The sequence below is a fragment of the Sceloporus undulatus genome, chromosome 1 (genome assembly GCF_019175285.1).
Source record: "Sceloporus undulatus isolate JIND9_A2432 ecotype Alabama chromosome 1, SceUnd_v1.1, whole genome shotgun sequence".
Taxonomy (NCBI): domain Eukaryota; kingdom Metazoa; phylum Chordata; class Lepidosauria; order Squamata; family Phrynosomatidae; genus Sceloporus; species Sceloporus undulatus.
Window position 1 is genome coordinate 263,078,766 of NC_056522.1, and position 17,460 is coordinate 263,096,225.

A 17,460-nucleotide genomic window follows, 5' to 3' on the forward strand; every position below is an offset into this window, starting at 1 on the left:
ACTTCACAGCTGATGCAAAAATAATTTCACATCAATTATCTTTTGACACTGAAACTTATTAACATGATACACAACAAAATTAAGCTTAATTGCATTCTGTTAAGTAAAAGATTTGGCCCTGTAGACATTGTGACTACAGTTCCTATCATTCATCACCACTGACTATGCTTGCTGGGGCAGCTGGGAGTTGTAGACCATCTATATGTGGAAAGCCAGGTGATCATCACCACTGTCATAAGAGCTTCATTCCACTGACGTCACTAGGATTGGCGTTACCCAGTTCCAGAACCCATGGTGTCACTTGCCCCCATTGACCTCCCATTTCACACCATAAAGAATCCTTAGTAATGCTTTTTTGCACTAATGTTACTCATAAATCGTAATTCCCACATACAACTCACTGTAATGCTAATAGTTGTGTCATAAACAACTATCAAAATTAAAAATTATATCTTCAAATTACAATATCATATGTACAATCTAAATCTATTTACATATACATAGTGAAGATTTGGTTAAAATGTGATTTTAAAAAACAATTTAATTTTTTTAAAAAATACTAAAATTTCAAAATCCAAAATTTTAATTTTAAAAAAATCTGGGGCCTCTCCTTTCTCCTTCCACTTAGCTTCATCCCACTTCCACCATCTCTTAAAGCATTTTAAGGGGAAGCAGATGAATGCCACAGCCTGTTTCTGCCAAAAGGTAGATGTTTAAAAAAGAAGTGGTGTCACCCCCTCCCCCTTAGAGTGCCACCTGGTGTGGTGTGAATCCCCGTAGCCCCCTAATGACACCACTGCTTCATTCTATGGATGATGTTACCATTCTGGGGCTTCATGGTGCAGGCAAGAACCCTGTGTCCCATAAACCAGGGCACCAGGGACTCAGACAACCACAATGTTCAGAGGCCAAAATAGAAGTTCATAATGGAAGACAGAGTTAGTAAATACATAGGTAACATTTGCACTAAGGAAAAAGAGATTAAGGAAAAACATGACAACTCCCTGAAGATATATCATGCAGAAAATGGGAAAGAAAAAGCATGATTAGACTGGATCAGTTAGCAGAGTTCCACTCTGGCTAGAGAAAGGGGGCAGGAGAGTGAAATTTCACAATTTAAGAAGCAACCTTCTGTGCTTCTTAAAGTTTTGTTCCTTCTGTGAAGAGAAGGTGCCCTTCACAGACCAGCCAAACTGGATTCACCTCAATGGCTGGAAATTTCAAGGAAGCAGATTTTAGCTAAACATTAGAAGGACTTTCCTAATGCCCAGAGCTCTCGAGTGACAGCTTGTGTTGGGAGATGAGTCATTACTTCGCTACCAGTATTCAAATCGAGGCTTGGCTAAACAGCCACCTGCCAGGAATATTGTACAGTCCACCCTTCCCTTACGCAGGGGATTTGTTACGGAAGACCCCCCCCCACGTAAGGGGAATTCCGTGTATGCTTGAGCCCATTTAAATTAATGGGGATCGTGCACACGGCGGTATGGTGGCATGTGCCATTAACCATGATGGGGTACCCCACCCCTTTTCCCAGCATGGCTTTCAGCATATGCTGAAAGCCTTGTAAGGTGTGCCCACATATGACGCAGGCGCACTGTAATTGCTTCCTTCATTGTGAAGTCTACATTAAAAGGAGGGGGAGAGTTGGTCCTCTAAGGGCCCAACCAACCTATGAATATATTCCATGATACCATATTCCATTCCTTTTTCCTGCTATTAATTCATATCCAGACTGAATCTGTACCTTCTCTTGAACAAGAGGCCTGATCTCAAGTGCTTGCTATGGTGGGAGTCAAGTTCTCTTGAAGGCATGGACTCATCATACTGTTCATCATCATCTTTGAGTGGAAATTTGTCCACGGAAAGGTCCAAGTTATCACTGTAGGCCTCTGCAGCTGTTGTGAATTGGTGAGCGTTTGCATGTTGTGACACCATCTTGGCAGAAGAAGCAAGAGTAATAGAAAGTTATTCACTAGACCTCCACTGCTTATTTCTTTATGTTTAAATATTATCTTCCTGCCAACATTTTCAAACAAATTTATAGTTTGAAATAAAGAAGAAAAAGAAAAGAAACGAAACGAAGAAGAAGAAGAAGAGAATAGCCAGTATCTCTCAGGAACAATATTCTGATACAAAAAATTTGGACGGTCTGGCCATTTAACATCTAATATATCTTGATGAACCCCAAGATTTGACTGGTAATTCCATGTTTATTCCATATCAGTGTCACCTTTGGAACTTTAATGGTGGTATACTCTTTAGTCTTCTTCATCACTCCATCTAAACAAAAGTATAAAATCACATGGTGCATTCTTTCCATTCTACCTGTTAAAACTAAGTAATTTCACCTGACCACGGCGATTATAGAGGACAGTAACGCATCCAGGGTCTGCTTTGAAGAAACGTGGGCCTGATAACTCATCTGAAGGCTTCTCATGAGCAAGGTTAGCTGCAGCAGCCCAAACCTGTAAAACACAACACAGACTGAGAAGTCCTACTAATATTTGTACATAATGACCTATAGTTCACTTTTCTTAACCCAGAGCCTTTCATATATATGCAGTTGTAACTTGGTAGCCCTTTTTGAGTTTTGTCCCCCTTAAGCAGGGAGGGGTTTTTTTAAAAGCAGATATTCCAATCTCCCCCCCCCCCCCCCACACACACACACACTCTCCCCCAAAACTTTTTTTAAAAACCCATAAAAACATGCATTCTGGCAGTGGCAGGGAGAGTAGAAGGGGTTGATGCTTCTTTTAAGTTCTCCTGGGATGAACTAAGGCAGCCCTATCCTTTTGCCAGTCTACTCAGAAAAGGAGATGGTTTCTTTTTTCTTTTCTTTTTTTTTTAATAAGAATTAAACTGCAGTACTTACACTGACCCATGGATGAAGTGACCCAGATTTTGGGGATTGATTTTTTGACTAAAATTCCTTGACTTATACATGAGTATACCTATGCCAGTAAGAACAATGTGCTGAAAAAATGACCCTTCGCTCATCAACAGTCCAGATGTTTCTTTAGTTTGTTTTCCATGTACAACAACGCCCTTTTGCACATCAACCAAGTTTATGTCACACCAAGGGCTGGAAATGTGAAGGGGCCCTGCTACTTACAGTAATGTGGTGCTGTGCAGGCAGAATGGTGCCATTTGGGAAACGGTAGATAGAAACTGGGTATCCCCCAACCCATTGTTGGATGCTGTAGCCACTCAGGTCCACTTCTTTGTTCAACAAGGAGTTGAGGATTCTGACAAATTTGCCTTTACGGTGCACCTGGACAATCTTGAGAGGGGCTGTTTTGACAGAAAGACTCCTAGAGGGTGAAATGGTGAAGAAAACAGAAGAGACTGATAAGATATTCGGCTCTTACAAACTGGTCTAAAGAAGCATATAGCTCCTTGGATTTTGCAGGTCGTTGTTGCCTCTGCATCCACTCATTCCATTCTTTTTGGGGACATGTTTATAGTGATTTGTTGGATTTGCACCAGAGCTCTTCCAAATGTGTTTTAAAAAACATAAAAAATAAATAAATCTGGGGATGTGGTTTACTAAGGTAGTCCTATGGAAGGACCATTTTTTCTTCCGTCCTTCCTTCCTTCCTTCCTTCCTTCCTTTCTCTTTCTTTCTTTCCTTTTTTTGTGTTGTAGTGCTATAGTGCAAAAGTGCTATTTCACTTATTTACTGAGGCACTGCAGCACAGCAAGTCTAAATTCTTTTTTAGAGGAGGAAAAGAGATTGGGACTTTTTTGATCAGATATGTCTCAAAATTCAAAAGAAGCCCACTTGAGGATGAAAATAAAATATTGCAGCTGAGTGCAGCAATTGACAAAAAAACAGTCCAGGACAACAGAAATATCATCTGAATATTTAAAAAACAAACCAAGTACTACAGAAACAAATAGCAGAACCTCCCAACACATATGATCTGTCTGGAGGGGTGCATTATTCGCTTGTAATAAAAACTAACCGTTGTTAGTGGGCCTTCTTGTTGTGGGCCTTCAAGTTGTTTCTGACTTGGCAGCCCTAGATTTATTCAGAGGGGGTTTGCTTTTTGCCTCTGAGGCTGAGAGAATGTGATTTGCCCAAGGTCATCCAGTGGACTTCCATGGCCAAGCAAGGATTTGAACCCTGGTCTCCAGAGTCATAGTCCAATGCTCAAACCACCACGCTAGTTCTCCCTAACCTTCCTTGAATGTGCTTGAATGTGAATGATGATTTTCAAACTATGGCCTGGTACAAACGGGCCTTTCCAATGCCCTAGTCACGTGTTAGGGTTGCCTGGGGGGTGGAGTGATGATGAGGGCGTAATAGTGGCGGCACCCTGTATACAGGGCACCACCATTGTTACGTAAGCAACACGCAGCATCTGCACAGCACCATGTGGTGCTTACATAACGAGTGCACCATGCTGCCACCGCAGTTGAGAAGAACTCGCTTTTTGCAGTTCTTTTTCCACCGCAAGAAGCTGCGCGGTTTGGCAGCTGCGGCTTCGGTCTGGTTGAAAAACAGGCGCCAGGAGGCCACCCTTTTTGGGTGGTCTGTATCGTGCCTATAAGACACATTTTACCACAGGAAGACCATTCTAAGTGTAGCAAGAGATCAGAAGCAAAAAATCAATTAAGAGACAGGGAGAGTGGTAAATTTCTAGAAACAAAAGTGGGGGCAGAGCATTAATAAAATATATTTTTTTCAGGGTTAGTTGATCTGCTTCAGGGAAGCACAGGAATCAGACAATGAGTTACAGGCCACTTGGGGAAAATGGATGCAGTTGAGAAAATGACAAGTTCAACATACAGGCCTATGCAGGACTCTATTTACTTTGCTTTCAATTAAATGTTCCAGGAAAAAACGTGTTTTTGCTTTTAAAGGAAGAAAGAAACCAAATGGAGAGTTAAGAGCCACAGAAGAGAAAGTTCTGGAAGAGAAGGCACCCAAGAAGCCAATTAGAATATATGGATTTAGAAACGGATGTGTGAGAGAAGGGATGTGCGGGTAAAGTCACTCTGAGGTAAGGTAATTCTGATATTCATTCAGTAACAAGGTTCGTATGGTAAATATATTAAGGAATTTCTTTATGTTGACCGTTGTACATACACTCTGTGTGTGAGTGTATGTACAAATGTGTATGAGAAAGGGAGAGAAATACAGCCATCCAGACAGTATGCATTTAGCAGATGTTTGCAAATCCCACAGAATAGCAAGAAGTCGCTGGCCAGCTGAACTGAGGTTATGAGCTTAGTGAAACTTCATCAGCAGGTGGTTCTTAACTGACAAATATAGCACCAGTCATTGGCAGAGAATGACTGAGCTGTACTGTAGGGGGAGGAGGAGGTTATGGATGTGGGGAATGTTTTGGGTGGGGAGGCAGAGGGTAATTTACCTGGTTCGGGCGGGGCTCCTATTGGAGTAGTGTGGGGCATGGGGAGGTATGGTGGTAGGAGAGTGGATCAACGTTCCAGGGGAAGGCGAGATCGATGCTTACTATCTATCTCTCCTTCCCATCCCTCTCCTAACCAAAGAGATCTGAGGGTCATTCCAACCATACCACAAACCCTGTCTCTGCTCCTGTGCAATGTCAGGTCCATCAAGAATAAGACCCACATCATCCACGACCTGCTCGAGGATAACAACTGTGACCTGGCTTGCATTACTGAGACCTGGTTAGGGCCTGAAGGGGAAGCTGTGTGGGCTCAGGCCCTACCTGCCGGGTACTCAGTGAAGGACCAGAACAGGTTAGGTGGGCGGGCGGGGGGTGTTGCCTTGGTGTATAAGAACACCTTGTCTCTGACCAGAAACCATGTCCGTCAAACCTCCTATATCGAGTGTATTTACTTGACCCTGAAGGCCAGGGACAGTCTAGGGATTCTGTTGGTCTATCGGCCACCCCATACCCTAACTGACTCCCTTAACGAGCTGACACAGTTGGTCTCGGAGCTGATGCTGGAGTCCCCCAGGCTTTTGGTCCTGGGGGACTTCAACATCTCCCTCGCGGCCAACTATATTCCATCCGGTGCGGCTCGGGAATTCATGGATACCATGACATCCATGGGCCTGTCACAACTGGTCCTGGGGCCTACACATTCTGCGGGTAATACACTTGATATGGTCTTTTGTTCAGACATGGAAATTCCGTGGGCGGAAATATCTAATATTTCCTCCCTGTCATGGACGGATCATTTTCTGGTAGAGGCAAAAATCAAGGCATCTACCCAGATCCCTCCCGGGGGTGGTGGACCTATTCGAATGGTCCACCCTCAAAGGCTGATGGAACCCAAAAGGTTCCAGGAAGCCCTAGAGGGGTATATGGTTGGAAATGACGGCGATTCTGTTGATGCCTTGACCAACATCTGGGACACTGATCTCTCCAGGGCTATACACAGTATCGCTCCCAAGCATCCTCTCAGGCCTGCTTCCAAAAAGAAGCCCTGGTATACGGAAGATTTCCGGGCAAGGAAGCGGGTGCCGCGACGGCTAGAGCGTGTCTGGCGGAAACACCAGCGCTTACCCAACAAAGCTCTCCTAGACCGTCTTTTCGATGACTATGGAGAGGTGATAGATGCGGCAAAGGAATCGTTCTTTGGCGCACGTATCGCATCCGCGGAGTCGCATCCAGCAGAGCTGTTCAGGGTGGTGAGGGAACTAACTCAGTTCCCTCCTGCCCCGAACCCGATCCTTGAACCAACTAAGGCCTGCTGTGACCAATTTAACAACTTCTTCGCGTATAAAACCTCTCGGATAAGGGAAGGTCTCGATGCCAGCGTTAGAGTAGAAATCAGAATAGAGGTGTTCAGAGCCTCCGTGGACTCGGTTATACTGGATCATTTTGAGTCTGTGTGTACCGAGGATGTGGACAAGATCCTTAGAAGTGTTAGGAAGACAACCTGCTCCCTCGATCCCTGTCCCTCATGGCTAGCGGCTCAGGGGGGACCGGCAGTAACTTTAATGCTACACCAGATTATTAATACATCTCTGAGGGATGGGCAATTTCCATCGAGCTTAAAATTGACCACGGTAAAACCTCTGCTCAAAAAGCCCTCCCTTGATCCCCTGATGCATAACAATTATCGGCCAGTTTCGCTACTGCCATTTTTAGGGAAGGTGATCGAGAGGGTGGTTGCGATCCAGCTTCAATCGATCTTGGATGAAACGGATTATCTAGACCCATTTCAAACCGGCTTTTGGGCGGGTTATGGGGTTGAGACTGCTATGGTCGCCTTGGTCGATGATCTCCGTCTGGGAATGGACAGGAGGAGCGTGTCCCTGTTAGTGCTCTTAGACATCTCAGCGGCTTTCGATACCATAGACCATGGTATCCTTCTGGAGCGCCTGGGAGAGTTGGGAAACGGGGGCACTGCGCTCCAGTGGTTCCGATCCTACCTCTCTGGGAGGTTCCAGATGGTGCAGCTGGGGGATGTGTGCTCCGATAGGAGGGCCCTTACATCTGGGGTCCCCCAAGGAGCCATCCTGTCTCCCATGCTTTTTAACATTTACATGAAACCGCTGGGAGAGATCATCCAGAGACATGGGGCGCGGTGTTATCAGTACGCTGATGACACCCAAATAGTTTTCTCTATGTCTCCGACTGATGCAGTGACAGGGGATGGCATCTCACCTCTTGTGGCCTGTCTGGAGTCGGTAATGGGCTGGATGAGGGAAAACAGACTCAGCCTGAATCCAGAGAAAACGGAAGTACTAGTGATAGGTTTCCCTGGTCCGGGAACGGCGGTGGTTCCACCTGTCCTAAACGGGATCACGCTTCCTGTGAAGGACTCGATACGCAGTTTGGGGGTGCTCCTTGACTCGTCGCTTCACCTTACATCTCAGGTGAGTGCGACAGTCAGGAGCACCTGTTACCAGCTTCGGCTGATACGCCAGCTGCGTCCCTACCTGGGCCGGAGGGACCTTGAAACTGTAGTACATGCTCTGGTAACCTCTCGTTTGGATTTCTGCAATGCGCTCTACATGGGGCAGCCCTTGTATCATACCCGGAAGCTGCAATTAGTGCAGAATATGGCAGCACGACTGGTCACTGGTACAGCCAGGGCCAGTCGTATAACACCGGTCCTTAAAGACCTACACTGGCTGCCTATATGCTTCCGGGCGCAATACAAGGTGTTGGTTGTTACCTATAAAGCCCTAAATGGCTTGGGCCCAGGGTACTTAGAGGACCGCCTCTCTCCGTACAATCCGCCCCGCACACTCAGATCAACCGGGCAGCAATTGCTAAGGGTTCCAGAGGCCAGATTAGTGGCCACTACCAGGAGGGCCTTTTCCATCTCGGCCCCCAGCCTCTGGAACGCGCTGCCCTTTGAGTTCCGCTCGGCCACCTCCCTTACTCAGTTTAGGAAGGGGTTAAAAACATTCATATTTGAGCAGGCTTACCCCTGACTCTCTGACCCCTGAAGTATTCACTCCTTGCCCCCTTTGTCAGCATGTTAGGCTGGCCTGAGTGGGTTTTTTAAATTGTTTTTATTGTATAAGGTTTTAATATTATGTTTTTGCGATTTTATATTGTTTATATTGTCATATTGTTATATTGTTATTGTCATGTGGAATGTTGGAAACCGCCTTGGTCTTAGAAAGGCTGTATATAAATAAAATTTTACTTACTTACTTACTTACAATCGGCTGATATATTTAAGCTGTTTATATAATGTATAAAACCCAACTTCCTTCCAGTGTTGCTTCTAACTTTGTTAACCGCCCTTAAGTTGATCTCGACTCATGGCGACCCTATGGATAAGTTATCCCCAAGACGCTCTGCCCTCCATACTCTGTTTAATTCCTGCAACCCCATACCCATGACCTCATTAATAAGAGTCCATTCATCTTGCATGTGGACTTCCTCTCTTCCTACTTCCCCCCATCTTTCCCAGCATGATTGTCTTTTCCAATTAGTCCTTCCTTCTCATGATATGTCCAAAGTACGACAGCCTCAGTTTGGTCATCTTGGCTTCCAGGGAGGTTTCCAGCTTCATCTGCTCTAGGACCCATTTGTTTGTCTTTTTGGCTATCCATGGGATCTTCAGCACTCTTCTCCAGCACCACATCTCGAATGAATGGATTTTCTTCCTATCTTCTTTTTTAAATGTCCAGCTCTCACATCCATCCATAGTAATAGGGAATACAATGGCTTGTATGATTCTACCGCTTGTGCTCAGTTGTATATCTGCATTTTAGAATCTTTTCTAATTCTTTCATAGCCATCCTCCCCACTCCTAATCTTCTGATTTCGCAACTGCAGTCCTCATTTCTATCAATGTTTGATCCCAGGTATAGGAATTCTTTTACTATTTCTATTTCTTCATTGTTTTGGTGGAACTTTTGAAGGTCCTCGGTGGTCATTATTTTTGTTTTCTTTATGTTCAACATTAAGCCTGCCTTTGCACTTTCTTCTTTGATCTTCCTTAGTAGGTGTTCCAGTTCTATGAGGTTTTCTGCTAGTACTGTGGTGTTATCTGCATATCTTAGATTATTGATATTCCTTCCTCCTATTTTCACTCCTCCTTCTGTGTCCAAGCCTGCTTTTCTTATAGTATGTTCTGCATAGAAGTTGAACAGGTGAAAGGATACAACCTTGTCTGACTCCTTTGCCAATTGGGAACCATTCTGTTTCTCCGTGTTCTGTTCTGACAGTAGCCTTTTGTCCTGAGTAGATTCCTCATCAGGACTGTCAGATGTGTTGGCACTCCCATGTCTTTAAGAGCATACCATAGCTTTTCTAACTACCAATATGTTCAGTATGCTTCTAACTACCAGTATGTTTTTTATTGTTATCTGGCTCACCAGACGACTCATGGCTAAATGAGGGAGTTTGACTTAACAGCTGGGCTATAGGGTCTCCCTGCACCACTGGGAATAATTTAGTTCATCAGTGATAAACTTCAGTAATAAATAAAATATTCTATCAGAAATGAAGCACTTGAAGGAAGGGAGAGGAATCCCTCTCATAAAAAAGATGGTCAACTGAGGAACAAAGCAGAGCCCCAAAGTAGGCCAAAGCGGAATAATGGGCTAGCTACTTGTTCTGCACTGTCAAAGTGCTCCAGGTGCAATTTGGAAAGAAAGGAAAATGTGTGGTGTAGTGGTTTGCGTGTAGGACGTTGACTCTGGAGATCAGGCCTTAGTTCTCCACTCAGCTATGGAAAGCCACTGGGTGACCTTGGGCAAGTCACACACTTGCCCCAGAAAACCCTGGGATAGGGTCAACCTAGGGTCACCATAAGTTGGAAACAACTTGAAGACACACAGCAGAAACAAAATCAGAGAATAAAAGGGTCCTGGCTCCCTGCTCTGACAAAAGCGTACCTCCTCTTCTGAACACTTGAACTACTGTAACAACTGCACTGGGAGAGGAGGAAGTGGCCTCTAAGTAAAGCCCTTGGTATAGTGCTGGACAAAGATATATCTTGGCTGGGGTATGCCACACACCATTGGACAGAGTATGGGCCATCTAGAAAGAAGGAGCAATTTTTTAAAAAAATATATGAAAATGTTTCATTTATAAATGAAAAATTTATGAAAATTTGTAGCAGTTGCTCTTTACTCTGATGAAACTGCAATAGAAAGGCTTATTAACATTCCTCTATGTCACAACAAAATAATGCTGTTGTTTCCTCCATAGATAGGCTCTTCCAAGTTCCTCCACTCATTGCCACTCACCTTTTACATATTTCTGTAGAAGGTGGAATTTTTTCTCCATCTGACAGTTGTCCAAGAGTAAGGCCAGCCTGAGCGAGGCTCCATTGATCTAAGGTATGAACTGTAGTTTTGGAAAATTAAAATATAACCATCACCATGTGGCAGAGAAAGTGTGGCATAGTGGTTTGAGTGTTGGACTATGACTCTGGAGAGCAGGGTTTGGTTCCCAGCTCAGCAATGAAACCCACTGGGCAACCTTGCCCTTGTCACTCTCTGTCAGCCTCAGGGGAAGGCCATGGCAAACCTCCTCTGAACAAATCTTGCCATGAAAACTCCATGATAATCTTGCCAAGAAAATCTCTTACAGTCTCCATAAGTCAGAAATCAGCTGAAGGCACAAAACAACAACAGCATCACCATGTGGCACATTACTATTTTCTTATAAAGTCTATCGAGGGAAGAAACAGATTAAACCTTTTATTAGAGAATATTTAGAAATACAGTTAAACAATAAGTAATACATATCAAGTCCAAAGAATGCTATTGCACATAAAAATATATATAGTAATATCGTAATATATAAAGAAATTAGATACAAAGCAAATTTCATTCTTAGGATGCATTAAATGATTAAAACATGTTTGAAATAAAATAGAGCATACTAAGAAGGCCAAAATATATATCCTTTACTTTTAAATCACCGATAGCAATCACTAATAAACAGTTGCATACCATAAAAGGAAAGAAAAAGAGAAAAAGAAATATAAGAGAATCATAGAATCATAGAGTTGGAAGAGACCGCAAGGGTCATCCAGTCCAACCTCCTGCCATGCAGGAAATCCAAATCAAAGCATCCCCAACAGATGGTCATCCAGCCTCTAGAATGGGGAGAAAGAAAGAGAAGGGGGGAGGGGGAGAAAAAGATGGGGAGAGGAAGAAAAAGAAGAATGAAACAGCACAGTTCCTTCTCTACCAAAACCGCAGCTGGTTTCTCATACTGACAATGGCCTGAGATGTGCTCAATGTAAATATCTCTGGACCATCTAATGGTATCTGACACCATTAGCTTGCGCATGAGTTTTGCATAGCGCTTTCCCACTCTGCAAACTCTCAGCACAGGTTCATTTGCTGGATCCCAGGCACCCAGGGCTCCAACAAGCAATGCATGGACAGAGACCTCATACCCCTTTTGTCTCAGAACTTCAGCCAGAGGGGTGTGCTTTTGATGTTTCTGTTCTCTGGCCTCCCTCATGACTGGTTTCCTGTTTTCAAAGGAGATGGTGACATCCACAATAGTAATTTTCTTGTGATCTTCATCTGTGATTACTATGTCAGGTCTCAGCTGACTATCTGTCCCAGGCACAGTTCGATTTAGAGAGATAGTGCCCATTGAAGCTGGGACAGATTTAGCCAGTCGATTCATCACAGCATTGTGCCAATGTTCCCAGGCTGTCAACTGTGGAGGACAGTTACAGAGCACATGTGGAAGTGTCTCGTTTGGATGGCCACAGCGGCAGCAATGTTTATCGTGGTTGCCACCAGTTTTAACAGTGCCATTGAGAGGCACAACATTCAGGCGGGCTCGGCAAACAAAACGGGTGAAATCTCCGCGTGGTATAAAATGGTTGCTTGAATCCCATTGTGATGTCTCCTCAAAGACCTTGCCCTGGTCAGGCTTGCTCAGAAGTGCAATGGTATATCTTTCAGTGAACTTCCTAACAGATGTCTTGTTTTATGGGAAAAGCTTTGGACCTCTGGGGGGTTCCCTTTGGTGACAGTGAGCTTTGCACCACCAACTCCAGCACAAATGCTTAAAGCAAGTTATATTTAAAGCAACACAGATGAAGAAAAGTTGCTGTAAAAGATGTTGCACAGTGGTAGTATTAGCTGCATACTTTCAGAAACAGATTTCTTTGCTAATGAATTTTAATTTTTCAGAACTTATCTGGAAAATTATGGAAACCGATTTGTTTTTTAAAATGTAATAAATAAATTATTTGTTGTTGTTATGCACCTCCACATTGACTTTGATGTATAGCAATCCTGCCCCAGGGGTTTCTTGGCATTGCCCTCCTTTAAGGCTGAGAGGTTGTGGCTTACTCAAGGTCACTCAGTGGGTTTCCATGAAGACATGCGGATTCAAATCCTGCTCTCCCAGAGTCCTAGTCCAGGATTCAAACCCTACTATTCTTGCTCTAATAAGTAAATAACATCACAGTTTTAAAGGTCTACTGCCTGTGTATCATGTATATATTAAATCACACTGAGAATTTGTTTAATTGAAAAGTAGGCTATAAACTGACTGATACTGATTTACCAATCAATCAGTCAGACAGTCAATTGGTACTGATCAGTCACTGCCTTGGTTGCAGCAATATGGAATAATCAGACATTTAAAGACACATTAACAATAGGGTATAAGTAACAAATGCAGCTCATTGACATCTAGACCCTTAAAAGTTTGACCTCTTTTGAATTTTCCTCATGTAATAGAACTGACTGAATACTGCCATTTTGCCACACAGTATACAGTCTCTTATACATTGATTTTTTTATACATGGATTCAAGCATCCACGGTTTGAAAATATTAAAAAAAGTATACATTTCAAATATCAAACCTTGATTTTCCATTTTTTATAAGGGACACCATTTTGCTATGTCATTATATTTAATGGGACCTCAGCATACACAAATTTTGTTATACACAGGTAGGGTTGCCATACGTCAGGACCTCCAAACTGGGACAAATGTAGGACAACATTTTCAAATGTAGGACACTTTTTTTAAAATGGAGGACACACGAAAAAATTTGATGATTTTTTTAAAATGTTAATATAAATGCATGTTTCTTAGGCATGATCAAAATAGAGGAGGACAAGCCTAGACCGAGGACGCAGGCTCCTCTGAGGGGCTTGTGTGCTCGGCCCAGGCCTGTCCTCCAAGGCCACTCTCCTCTTCCTGGACCTCCCCTTTCCTCCAAAGGGCTCTTTGGAGCTCTTTGAAGGGAAGGGAAGGGAGGCAGGAAAGGAGAGGAGAGACCTGGGCATTAGCCCGGTCCTGCTCTTCCCAGACCTCACCTTTCCTCCAAAGGGCTCTTTTTGGAGCCCTTTGAAGGGAAGAGAGCAGGGAACACGAGGACTCGGTGGCTGCGGAGGACAGCCCCAGGCCTCTCCTTGGCAGCTTAATTTTCCTCAGGCCAAAGGGAGCCTGCAGAAAACGCAGCCGCCGAGGAGAAGCCTGACCCAAGCAAGGAAGGTAAGTAGGGAATTAGGGAGGGAGGAGACGAGGCGAGGCAAGGAAAGGGACTTTTGTCCCCAATCCGACGTCCCATGCTCCTTCACCGAGACTCTACTGTACACAGAAAGTGCACTTTGGGGGGGGGAACTTTGAAAATGGACGCCCACCTTCTCCTCCTGTTTCCCCCTCATCCTCCTCATCCTCCTCATCCTCCTCCTCCTCCTCGCCATGCCCTAAGAATGGGAGCTTTCCCCTCCCCCTGGCTGGCCCAGAGTCTCACTCCTCCTCCTCCTCCAAGGGTCCACCTCCTCCTTGAGGCTGGCCAATGGCAGAGTGGGGCTGGAAACAGCTCCGCCCCAGCTGCTCTGCAATTGGCCAGCCAGCCTCAAGGGGACGAGTGTTCCCTTTAGGCACAATGGCTGCCGGCCGGGGCCCAAACCCGGGATTTAGAGTGAACCGGACCGTGACCGTGCCAGTACCCCCAAAACCGTTACAATCACGGGCACAGCCAGGTTATGGCATCCCTATACACGGGGGATCTTGGAACCAAACCCCAGCGTATAACAAGGGTCCACTGTATTCAGTTTATAGCACAAAGACATGCCTCAATTGGATTAGGATGTAAGATGCACAGCCTACAGCCTATAAAAACATAGAATACAGGGTCTCATATCTTTAGCTAATTCCCAGTAGAAAGGAATCAATGGGATAATGGTATAGTCACTTTGGGTCCCATTTTGGGAGAAAGGAGGGACATCAATCAATCAATCAATCAATCAATCAAATATAAGAAAAATGAAATATCTCTTTATGAAAGCTCCACACAAAGTGTGTGAATACTGAGTGCTGTTCTCTATATTTTTATTGATTCTACTTGTCTCCAGACTGCATGTACTCTTGTTGATGAACTGTTTCCAGCCCATCAGAGAGCATGCTTATATGGCTTTTCTACAGGATAACAAATGTAGGCACAGAAATAACATGTTTGATATATTTCAATATTGACAGATGGTACTTCTTCATATTATGGTACTTTTTTGCATGTCACATGGATGATAGGAGCTAGATGCATGGGCTATGTCAGGCCTGCACAACATATGGCCCGGGGGCTGCATGTGGCCTGCCAAAGGATTTCAGGTGGCCCATGAGGATGTGGAACAACTTCGAGGGTCCTCCGCTGCCTGGCTTTCTCCCGAGAAGGCCAAGCAGGGGAGTAGGAGAACAGGAAAACACTTGTCCTGCAAGGCTCCTCCTCCACCTGGCTTTCTCCTGAGAAGGCCAGACAGTGGAGGAGGAAGAGGGGCAAACATTCTCCCTTCAAGGCTTCTCCATTGCTTGGCCTTCTCCTGAGGAGAGGTCCAGGCAGAGGAGGAGAACAGACAAGGTTCCACCACTGCTTGACTTTCTCCTGAGGTGAGGGCCAAGCAGAGGAAGAAGAAGATGGAATTAGTACTAATTATTCTGAATTAATATTATTAATTATTAATAATCAATAAATATTTAATTAAAACTGATTTGTAGCCCTAAGAAGTTTAGCCTATTTTAATTTTGGCCTACCTACAGCCATGTTGTGCAGGCCTGGGCTATGTGATTCGCACATCTATAACCCACTTTGAGCACAGAAGTGATCCAGGAAGGTAAACACCTTTCCTACAACCCCAGCTGTACCATGAAAATAGACATTGACTGGGACTTAAAATAAGGCCAGACTATTTCTCATTACACTTGCAGTTCTAGCATGGATAGGGAAATGAAAGGGTTTCGCCTTTAATGTACTTTAAAGGAGCATCCAGACTGTTGAATTTATTTGGGGGATAAGATTCAAAAGTTTGGATAGTTTGCTTAAAGTTCTGACTAAAACCCAGAACAGACTTCTCCCAACACAGAAGCCACCAGCCACCACTGTACCCTCCAGTTTTCCTGATTTCCTGTCGTCCCACTTTTTTTGCAGCTCTTAAAATGACCCATTTTCTCTCTCCACCTCCCGTTTGTTCTCATATTACTTCAAACCTTCAAACTGCTGCAAACTGTTGTGAAATTGCAGAAGCAGTTCATACTCAATTAACTGAGGATGGGGAAGAGGAGATGAAGGGGTGGAATCTTGCCCTTCTCAGTTGGTTCACTCAAAAGCAAACTGTTGCAGCCTATACAAACATGTCTGTTCTTCCTCATTAGTAATTTTACTATGTCGACCACAGCCTGATGTCGCTTGGCACACATGTCCTGGTTTTCATCTGTGAAATGTTAGAGGCATGTACCACTGCAACTGTGACTCTTCAACCAACCAACCAACCTACACTAGACCATTTTTTTAAAGAGGAAGAATCAAAACATACCTTTCTCTAGATGGGTTTTCTCCACTCCTGATGGCAGACTCAAAGAAGATTCTGTCGTTTTGGTCTCATACACAGAAGAAGTGAGATCTGATTTGTGAGAAGAGACGATAGCCAATGAGGATTGTTCAGAGGGCAACTGACTTGAGCTGCAGTTGGAGAGAAAAGTTTTGTTTGGATCCTTCAGGGTTATTTAGACTTAAAAAAAAAAAAGCTCAGACATTTTCTTAATATAGTTGGTCCCTTTTATCCCCAGATTCCACATCCACGGATTCAACCATCTACAGCTTGAACAAATTAAAAAAGAAATCCCAGAAAGATACAGTGGTGCCTCGGGTTACGAAATTTATTTGTTCCGCGGCCGCTTTCGTAACCTGAAAAGCCTTCGTAAGCCGAATTGCCATAGGCGCTAATGGGGAAAAGCCGCGTTTCGTGCGAAAAAGCCGAAAAAAGCACCAAAAATTTTCTTCGTATCCCGAAAAAACATTCGTAACCCGGAACAATGATTTCCTATGGGATTTTTTCGTATCCCGAAAATTTCGTAACCTGGGTATTTCGTATCCCGAGGTACCACTGTATTTGATTTTTCAATTTTATATAAGGGACACCATTTTACTACACTATTGTATATAATGAGACTTGAGCTTTGGGTTCCTTTCTTGCTATACAATTATAGCACTCCATTCCACATTAACATGCTATGGAATCTTGGGATTTGCAGTTTGAGTGAAGACATTTAGAATTCCCAGCTAGAGAGCTCTAGTGCCTCACCATGGCAGTTAGTGGAATATGGCTCTATAATTGTGTAGTGTGAATGGGCCCTTGGTCTGATGTTAGATCCAAAATGTGAGATATGAACAGATATCATAGTTCCATAAGGTTGGTTCCTGTATTAGTTCCTATATTAGACTGCCCATGACTTGGAGTCATTGGGGAAATTCTCTCCCATGTACCTTTTGTACACTATTCATCAAACAAGGTAGAAAACCATCTCAGTCATGGAATTTCTTCCCATGAATGTGCAGCTGGCACCAGCCACACAACTATGTTAGTACCAATTTCTTGTTTCCAAAGACATTTTAACTGGTTGATCTGAATTTTTAAAACTTAATTGCTGTAAAAGAGGGCCAGAGGGAAAGGAACGGAGAAAGACCAGAGAGCAGGCAGCAGACGCAGAGGGGACCCTGCGCAGAGCGAAGCCAGGCCAGAAGGGGAGATCAAAGGAGGTAGAATAGTGGGGAAAGAAT

General features: G+C 44.0%; 1 protein-coding gene across 1 annotated transcript in view; it reads right to left on the bottom strand.

Moving 5' to 3' along the window:
• Positions 1-17,460, bottom strand: part of LMNTD2 (lamin tail domain containing 2) — an 89,139-nt gene that overhangs the window by 29,606 nt on the left and 42,073 nt on the right. The window contains exons 7-11 of the mRNA XM_042445203.1: positions 16,217-16,362; positions 10,664-10,763; positions 3,116-3,314; positions 2,352-2,468; positions 1,748-1,938 (exon numbers count right to left, since the gene is read on the bottom strand). Coding sequence (XP_042301137.1) covers positions 1,748-1,938; positions 2,352-2,468; positions 3,116-3,314; positions 10,664-10,763; positions 16,217-16,362 — 753 coding nt within the window. The remainder of the gene's footprint in view (positions 1-1,747; positions 1,939-2,351; positions 2,469-3,115; positions 3,315-10,663; positions 10,764-16,216; positions 16,363-17,460) is intronic.